The following is a 10000-nucleotide window of genomic DNA, read 5'->3' on the forward strand; positions in this document are numbered from 1 at the left end:
GGACCACATTCTTGCCGCTACGAGGCGTCTGACTTTCAACTGTAGACTCATCTTTAGTTTTCTTGGCTTTGCTGAGCTCAGTGGAATCTTCAATGATTTTTCTCTTTTGTCTTTTAATGTTATTTATGTCCTCATTTACATATTTTTGAGACTGAGTAGGAACCGCTTCCTTTTCAATGTTTTTCAACTTTGGTCTAGGAATTGTTTGCACTTTCATCTTGGAAATATTCACTTGAGATGGGTCTACATGTAACTGTTGCTCTACTCTTTGAGTTACTTGAGACCTTCAATGAAAGAAAAAGAAGAAAATTATTATAATATTCACAGTCACACTTTAAGGAAATATATGTTTGACAAAGGCTTTAACTTCTCTACTACGAGCACACAGAAAAAAAGAAGAAGAAAAGGAAGGGATCATAAGGAAAGAAAAGAAAAGAAAAAAGTGGGATATTTGGACTCCTAATGAATGGATGAGGGGATGCCCCAACCCCCCCCATGCGAAGAGTTAAAATTGATAAAAGATAGACTAACAACTCCTCTATGCTGTACTGGACCTATTGGTTATGCTTAGAAGAAATAATGCAATTACAAAGACAAGCTTCAGAATTAATTAAAAATGCTGTAACTGCACAGACTAGCTAATGATATCAAAATATATTTTCTTTCCTGCAACAAAGTTAAGCTCACTACTGACAGTGTAGCTATCCTGTTTTCCATTCTTTATCTGACAGCTGTCAACTATAACCACAAGTTTTAGCAATGGTGGGTAAATTGATATAAAGTAATTTTGACTAATACAGGCCTACCTGAGCAATATTCCAAATAGTTCCAGATGACCAATTACTTTAATAAGGTAGTTATAATAATGCCTATGAAAAGTATGTAGGTTGGCAATGTAGCCTATAAAATAGTTTATAGCTGTATGCAACATACTCAATATTGCCAAACTCTCTGGCAAAAATAAATGTCCTTATATATAAAATATCTGTCTATCAATCCATTTAGTTCCTGGTATCATACATTTATATGCATTAATACTCCATGCACATACCCAATATATTTTTTTACCATTTACAGTAAGTGATCTATGAAGGGCATTCCATGATAAAATGGAAAAAAAATATGCAAATTGGAGTAATTGCCAAATCATTTCTTAGCACACATCTGCTAGAATCACCCTTTGAAATCTCAAAATCTGACACACAGACACACAGACACACACACACACGCGCGCACACACACACACACACACACACACACACACACACACACACACACACACACACACACACACACACACACACACACACACCTCTCATCCTGTGAAAGTGATCATAGATTTTTTTTGATTCCAAAACTCAAAATTGTGACCAATGGTACTTTTTCTTGGCCTACCAACATTTTGACACCTTTTCTCTCTCCTTCTCCCCCTCCCTCCCCTTCCCCTTCCCTCTCTCCCCCTTTCCCCCTTCCTTCTCTCCCCTTCCCCTTCCCCTTCCCCTTCCCCTTCCCCTTCCCCTTCCCCTTTCCCTTTCCCTTTCCCCTTCCCCCTCCCTCCCTCTCCCCCTCTCTCAAATTTGTAGGTTTAATTTGGCAATATTTGGGATGTCTTCAGACTTGAGTATCATCTTTGAGGAGGCATTGGTCTTGAAAGATTTCCAATGACAAAATGAATGAATGATTAAATAAATCAAAAACTAAATACGTAAATAAACAGAGAGATTATTTTTTTCTATGGACATCATAGTCAAGAAGTTAAGAAGAAAAGAAATAAAGACATACCTGAAACCTGCAGAGACCATTCCGTAGCACATGGGACACACCTGCCTGGCAATGCGGGCTTCTTTACTGGTGTCAGCCAAAGATGTTTCTAGCAACTGAATCAAAGCCATGATATATTATTTTCATTATCATCTGGAAACTACCTTAATTCCGTATACTACCATGATAAGACACAATATTTCAAACATTTGGACTGCAATTCAGTATCTGGCACTTTCAAATGATTTAAAACTACTTATCAAACAGTATCTGACAAAAAAAATATAAAATGCTGTCTTAATACAAACTACTGACCCGTAATGCAATTGTCACTGTGATATTCTCAAAACCTGCCAGTAGACTGTTCAGACTGTACCACCAGGTTGTTGGCTTTCCTGTAAACTTTATCCCACAAATGTTACAGACACCAGTCAAGCTACCATCTTCACTACTTGTGGTACTTTGAGTACCATTTATATCTTTTGCTGGCAAGGACTGAGAGTCACTCTCGGGCTGGCTTCCTTCACTGTCATGTTCCGCGGACAAGTGATGCTGCCGACGCTTTGGTAACAGCACATTCTTTTTTCTGGTTATATGCATGACTCTGCTCTCTTTCGACATGCTGGGGTGAGGACTTCTGGATTCTGAGGTTTGGTCATCATCTAACCTGGGTGAAGAAACCTCATCCATATTGATCACATAATTTCCAAACTTATCCTGAGAGACATTAAATCCACTGTCCTCATCCTCTGGCTCTGTCCCTGCTGAATGCTCATCTCCATCATTTTCTGTGTATACTTCATCATCCGCACTTCCAGTTTCAAATCGCTGACTGTTTTTCTGGCTTTCACTAAGTAAGTGACCTGCAATATTCTGCTGTTGGCTAGTGTCCCCAGGAGGTAAAATTTCTTTTTCGGTCATATCACTATCACCCGTTAAGATTTTGTAACATTCTGCCAGGGCTGGTGGAAGCAACTTGGCCTGCAAATAAGAAATGTGATAAAACAAACTTTTTATAAATGGTGAAAAAGAACCAAGAAGAAAAAGGGGAAAATAAAATCTATATGAATAATTAGCTTTAAAGGTTACACTTTGAAATTAAATGGTTCAAACATGTAAACCAATCACCCTTGGTCTATAAATAATTCACACAAAATGAAGAGCCTCAAATACAAAATGGGTTTGCACAGTTCTCTACTTACAATTTCAGCTGCATGTTCCTGAGTGGTGGCCCGGTGAATGGGGTTTTGTGGGGGTTTACTGTTTGTTGCTCCACCAGAAGCCACAGCATCAATCGACGTGCCTTTCAGGAGTTTGTTCTTGTAGTTACGGCGGATGATGTAATAGCAAGGATTGCATACAAATCGCTTTTTCTTCATTTCTGGAGCAATGTGGCGGGCCAAACCTAGAAGCTGGTGAATATGAAGAACATTTAGTGACTTAGTTTACATGACAGACTATGAATCTCAATAAACTGATTAAAGAAAATTGAAAAGAAAGTGGGGAGTACTAGAAGAAGAGGGTGAGAAAGGGGAGACAGAGAGATGGGGAGGACAAAGGGAGGGAGGGAGGGAGGGAGAGGGGGAGAGGGGGAGAGGGAGAGGGAGAGGGAGAGGGAGAGGGAGAGGGGGAGGGGGAGGGGGAGGGGGAGGGAGAGGGAGAGGGAGAGGGAGAGGGAGAGGGAGAGAGAGAGAGAGATGGGGAGGGAGAAAGGGAAAAGTTGAGAGTAGGGAAGAGAGAGGGAGTCATAAGGATACGTTTGACATATTTACTTTTGGCACCGATGGATATCTCTTTCTTCTTTTCTAGTTCTTATCCTATGAAGTCCTGCTTGCCACAAACATGGCTATCTGCACCATATGTGTGCTTTACTACTTGCCATGATCAAGGAAAGCATGTCAGAAACTTGCAGGGGGATTCCTGCAACCTTTTCATCATCTTTGGGACATACATCATGTCTATTAAGGGGACTGCCTGAACGCAGCCTAACTTGCTCTAGTCATTTGATCAGAAAAAGACATTGGTTGTAGATAACTATTTGATATTTTTTTAATGTTATGGAGTATATAATTGTGCTTCATCTGATACACTAATTTAATACCGCCCCCGTAGGGAAAGTGTTAGCCCCTCTAAAATCAAAGGTCCACGGTACCATTCACGGGTCGTATTTTTTCCAATTTACCTAAAAAATATTCTATAGCAATATCAACTCATAGGGGATGGACTTTGTAATTGTGAATTATATTTGGCCCTTTTTTTCCAAGTTAATATAAGCTATATATATATATATATATATATATATATATATATATATATATATATATATATATATTTTCTTCCCCTAAATTCAAAATTTGAGCTTTTACATGCCCTGAACATTCCAATGAACTAGCGTTTACAATCATTTGATTTTGAGTTACATGAAAGTACATATCCTGGATGTACAGTAGCTTATGGAAACAAAGAACTAAGAACAGGCTGTTCGAAATTTGGACACGCCAAAATTTGTAATCTTCGTTATTTTTTATTTTATTTTATTAAATATACTGATGTCGTATATAAACAAATCTCATTTAGTGTACTTTATGATAAGACTATTATAAAGTCAATCAGAGCTACTGTTTTCAATTGGGATCATATTTTGCCCTTCATATTGAAATGCTCTTAACAATGAAAATGACCAGTTTCCAATCAAAAACTATTTTGAAGAGGTTAGGCCTTACCGACTGTTACTGCAAAATCCAAGTCAAATTATCATCATTATTTATACGTTATCTTTTAATGTCAATACTACATAAGCTACAGAATATTACCACGAAGTCTCGATGGATAGCATATTTCATGTGTAAAAGTACACAAAACTTACTGTTTTAACCCAATGCCGCCAGGGAAAATGAACAAAAAATGGGGAAAATGATGTGCCAATTTTCTATATTTTTTTGTGAAATGTCTGCCCATAGTTTTTTAATATTAGTAACAGCAAAATAAGATAACATAAAATATTTCGTAAATCAAAGAAAAGGGTGAACGGGCGCCAGGGAAAATGAACAAAAAATGGGGAAAATGATGTGCCAATTTTCTATATTTTTTTGTGATATGTCTGCCCATAGTTTTTTAATATTAGTAACAGCAAAATAAGATAACATAAAATATTTCGTAAATCAAAGAAAAGGGTGAACGGGCGAGACTCGTAACTGGCTCATTGGTGACTTAGTACAAGTATAGCCATCTATGTGTAAAAACAATCAAACAAGTACTCACAGTGGGCATAGCACGAGTCTACCCCTCATACCCGTAGGCAAGAGGTTAAAGAAAAATCTCACTAAATATTTCATCATAAATCATCGTGATTTTCATTTTTTCTGATATTGGTATAAAAGTGTTCTTTGGACGTTCACAAACTCATATCTAAGCGCAATATCACAATGTGGTGGGCTCTAACAGATGTATGGTAGTTTCCTCATTTGTGAATGTATCGATATGGTAGTTAACTCAAAATGACCCTCTATCCCCTACCCATCCAGGGACGGTCCCTTAACACCAAACTGCCAGAGATGACATTTACAAGCATGTCATGCCCATTGCGAGTTTTATTCATTAATTGTTTTTACACATGGATGGCTCCACAAGTGCTAATACACTTTGAGCCAATTACAAGTTCTACCTGCCTCACCTTTTCTCACCCTTTCCCTTGATTTTTTTATATATTTTCTAGTATCTAAAACTGTTGTTATTAACCCAATGTCGCAGAGGAAAATGCTGTGCCCTTTTTTTTCTTTTCTTTTTTTGTGTGAAATGCCTGTAGATGGCTCTGCTAGTGCTTAGCCACAAAGGAGTCAATTAGTAGACTTTGTGACCTTATCCGATTTTACTTATCCTTGAACTGGCGGGAAAAACATATTATTTTACTAATGTCATGAATATCAATGGTGTTATTTTTATTATAGACATAATTACTATAATGTTATAAACATTAGTAACAGCAAAATAAAAAAACGTAAAATATTTTCGTAAATCAAAGAAAAGGGTAAACAGGCGAGACAGGCAGTACTCGTAATTGGCTCATTGGTGACTTAGTAAAGGTGTTGCTATGTATGTGTAAAATCAATTAATAAAGTAAACTCACACTGGGCATGGTATATACGTACATGATATGGCCGTCAGCACTAGGTTAATGCCAATAATAATCATAAAGTATAATACAAATAACAGCATTGAAAAAAAAAAAAAAAAAAAAAAAAAAAATTGCAAACTCAAGGAAAGGTGAAATCAGGTGAGGTCACAAGGTCTACTAATTGACTCCTTTGTGGCTAAGCAGAGCCATCTATGTGCAGAGACATTTCACAAAACAATACTACAGTAAACACAACATTTTCCCAGGGCCTTTGGGTTAATATATTTGATAATGTCTGATAATTGTCCTCCATCCACACCTATGATATCACCCTCATTCCTGCATTCCCTGTGTAGGCCCTCTTTTCTCTGTGCCAATCATACAGCCATGATTTTCCACCACTTTCTGCTTGTGAATGTAGAGTATTAATAAAAATCATTAATTCTGTTTTGAATAGCATGTTACATTTAGCCAAGTCTCCAGTCTCTACCCGTTTCACATTCCTCATCTGCACACTACACTATCATTTAACATTATTTGCATTACCTTAAGGTGTGGGATAGCGGCAACAACTTTGTGTGCTTCATGCTCGGGGTGATGTGAAGCGATGGTGTGGTAGCCTAGTTAGTGTTAAGTGCTTTGCATGCCTTCTCGCTTACAGCAGCCACCGCTGGCTAGCCTGGTGCGAAAAGGGAGCAGCTATGCATAAGACTCCCCTGCCAGCTCATAGTCTCTCCATCATCAAGACTCTGCAGTGCCTCCTCATGGCCACCCATGGAAACTAGGTACCTTGAAGTCCTAGGCTGAACTGTGGAGGCTCTTGGAGCAGCAGGAGGCCCTAAAGGTACGGAGTCATGGCCCACCAGCATGTGGATACGCCCTGCCCTGTACTAACTCCTGCCCCCATGCCTCTTAGGGTTAATCCTTTGGTGATGGGCGAAGAAAACTAAAAAAAAACTCTACGCACTGGCAATCAATGGTAACGCGCCGACTTTGAGCGCGGGAGTTTGGTACATAAAGCCTAATCGCCGCTTCGTAGCACTTTGGTGCGCCACCGCGGCGTACAGCCGCACACCATATTTAGCGCGATTTGTTTTAACGATTCTAGACGTGACCCATCGTGAAGGGGTTAAGGGGTGACTGTGGGGAGGCAGGCCTGGCAGTGGCACGATTAGTGTGGGTGGCTACACTTATTACTGGTCGGGCTGCAGCGATGGCCACCATCTCCAGGGATTAGCCCTAGGGTGTTTCATTTGGACAGACTGATGGAGGACGAGTGTGCCTGGGGGTTTGCCAAGGCTATCTCTGGTCTTCTCACAGCACTCAAGGGCCTGACCCTGTTCTTATGTGGGATACCTTGAAGCGTGAAACGCTTGATGCAGCTCAGGAATCCATTGGTGAACGACCAAGAGCAAGATAGAATTCCACCTAAATGACCTTCGTCCTGCCTACCAAGCCCTGAGAAAGCTGAACTCCAAGCCCTCCACACAGACGACTGCGGTCCGTTCAGCAAGTGGCCAGATAATCTCAGATCCTGATGGGGTGCGTGTGCGTGTGTGTGTGCGTATTTTGAGCAGTTGTATCAGGTTGATCCACCAACAGTTAACACATATGCGGGTATTGTTGAGATTCCTCTGCCAGACCCACCCGTCAGAGAGGATCCACCCTCCCTGACTGAAGTCAGGGGGGCAATCTCCAAGCTGAAGAGTGGTAAAGCAACAGGTGTTTGTGGCATCCCAGCTGAATTGTTAAAGGCTGGTGGAGAACCTATGGCAAGGGGGCTTGCATGCAGTCCTGTCTGCCATCTGGCAGACTAGTACCATTCCCCTTGACCTGCTGAGGGGTGTGATCATCCCTCTCTGGAAGGGGAAAGGGAATTGTTGGGACTGCAGCAATCAACGAGGCATTACACTACTCAGTGTACCAGGCAAGGTACTCGCACACATCCTACTGAGATGTATCAGAGACCACCTGCTGAGGCACCAAAGGCCGGAGCAATCTGGATTCACTCCTGGTAAATCCACAATAGACCGCATCCTGGCGCTTCGAGGCATTGTAGAGCGCAGCTTACATTGACCTCAAGAAGGCGTTTGATACGGTGCATTGCAAATCACTCTGGGAGATCCTGAGGCTAAGAGGAATTCCAACAAGGATTTTTGGATTAATAGCAAACCTGTATACAGGCACTGAAAGTGCTGTAAAGTGTGTTGGGGCCTGTCGAGCTTCTTCCCTGTTAGTTCAGGCACGAGGCAAGGTTGTGTTCTTGCACCAACACTTTTCAACACTTGCATGGATTGGATACTGGGTTGAGCTACTGTCCAAAGTCACTGTGGAGCAACTCTGGGCAATTTCAAGGTTACAGACCTTGACTTTGCTGATGATGTTGTCATTCTATCTGAATCTCTGGAAACCCTTAGTGGCAGCTCTTGATGCATTTAGCGATGAAGCGAAGCCCCTGGGGCTAGAGGTCTCCTGGACCAAGACCAAGATCCAGGATTTTGGGGGCCTACTAGGAGACCCTGTGCAGTCGGTACGTGCTTGCTGTGAAAACATCGAAGTCACAGAGAGTTTTATATACCTCGGTAGTGCAGTTCACGACTCTGGGTTGTCAGACCAGGAAGTCAATAGACGGATTGGCCTGGCAGCAGGAGTCATGAAATCTCTTGACAAGAGTATTTCGATATGCCGTTACCTGTGCAGAAGGACCAAGCTACGTGTTTTCAAGGCCCTGATACTGCCAGTTTTACTATATGGTAGTGAAACTTGGACACTATCTTGTGCTCTGATATCTCGTTTTGATGCTATTTGTAACAGATACTTGCACCGGATCATGGGGTACAGCTGGCGGGACCATGTGTCTAACCAACAGCTGCACCATGAGACTGGTACAGGACCTGTTACTTGCACAATCTGTGATCGCCAACTCAGGCTATACGGCCAATTGGCGAAATTCCCGCAGGATGACCCTGCCCATCAAGTTGTCTCTGTCCGTGACAACCCTGGGTGGAGGAGGCCTGTGGGACAACTGAGAAGGTCGTGACTTGGGCAGATCAATCAAACCTGTCGTGAGGAACTAGAGATGGGCCGGGCTGCGGATGGGCCGCTCGCCATGAGGGACCCTCGTAGGTGGAAGCAAAGGGTGGATGCGGCTATGTGCCCCTGCCGGCACTAGCTCCCAAATGACGATGATGATGCTGCTGCTCTATTTATCTGATATATGACAATAAACTACTTGCAGGTCTTAGTTATAAAAGTTTTTAATGTAATTTCAGAAAACTAGATACTGACCTATGAACAATCTCTTCTAGAATCAAACCTAGGAAAAGTTTAAAATTTCACTAATAAACTTTTCTACTATATCTTTATGGGATCTACATTCTGTCCAACCTTGGGTCTTTGACACAGGATTAGGATGTTGAAATCCTATTCCAGTCCAAGTGCTACCATGCCAAAATGTAGGGAGTTGAAGGCTCCAGTCCTTTCCAAAAGATCAAAAGTGCAGAGGCCACAACAATCCCTGGCCATCACTCAACTACCATCAAAGATCACAATAACTTTGAAGAGGATTTTGAAAGCCACTGCAAATTATAGTCTTAAAGGATTTATCAAGAACTGGATTACCAGAGGAGGAAATGCACAAAAAATACAAACAGTGGCACAGAATCAAAATTTCATAATTTCTTTTCTTGTTTTTATTGTCACTGCTTTGTTATAGGAGGCAAAGAGGGTAAGAGGGAGAGAGGAGAGGGAGGAAATGAAAGAGCCAGGGAAAAAAGGTGGAGAAAATATTTAACATTCTTACCTGCATTACTTCAGCAACATCCATTTCATCATTCACCATTTTCATTAGGTTGAAGCGCTGGTAACCCCTGTCTCCATTTTCAAAACTCTTGTCACACATGACACAGTGAGAGGTTTGGTGCACCTTAGATATCTTCCTTTCTTTATGATCTTGTTTCTTGGCTTTGGTAACTGATCTTGGGACAGCTGTACTTTCAAGGTTGATTCTTGAGAGGGACAGTTTCAGCTTACGTATTTTCTTGCCCTTATGTATGTCTGGGGGTTTGGACTTTTTCTTTTTGGTTTCTGTTTTGTGATGTTTTTTGGTCCGTCTCTGCTTCACAT

General features: G+C 41.2%; 1 protein-coding gene across 4 annotated transcripts in view; it reads right to left on the bottom strand.

Annotated features, from left to right (window-relative positions):
• The window catches only part of LOC125030365, a 24888-nt gene that overhangs the window by 9087 nt on the left and 5801 nt on the right, over positions 1–10000 (bottom strand). For all 4 annotated transcript variants that reach the window (XM_047620384.1, XM_047620386.1, XM_047620387.1 and 1 more), the window contains exons 3-7: positions 9678–10000; positions 2964–3173; positions 2077–2742; positions 1783–1877; positions 1–284 (exon numbers count right to left, since the gene is read on the bottom strand). The exon at positions 1–284 is cut by the window's left edge and continues 596 nt beyond it; the exon at positions 9678–10000 is cut by the window's right edge and continues 35 nt beyond it. In XM_047620384.1, the coding sequence (XP_047476340.1) occupies positions 1–284; positions 1783–1877; positions 2077–2742; positions 2964–3173; positions 9678–10000 (1578 nt within the window). The remainder of the gene's footprint in view (positions 285–1782; positions 1878–2076; positions 2743–2963; positions 3174–9677) is intronic.

Source organism: Penaeus chinensis, chromosome 11 (assembly GCF_019202785.1).
Source record: "Penaeus chinensis breed Huanghai No. 1 chromosome 11, ASM1920278v2, whole genome shotgun sequence".
In the NCBI taxonomy this organism is placed as follows: domain Eukaryota; kingdom Metazoa; phylum Arthropoda; class Malacostraca; order Decapoda; family Penaeidae; genus Penaeus; species Penaeus chinensis.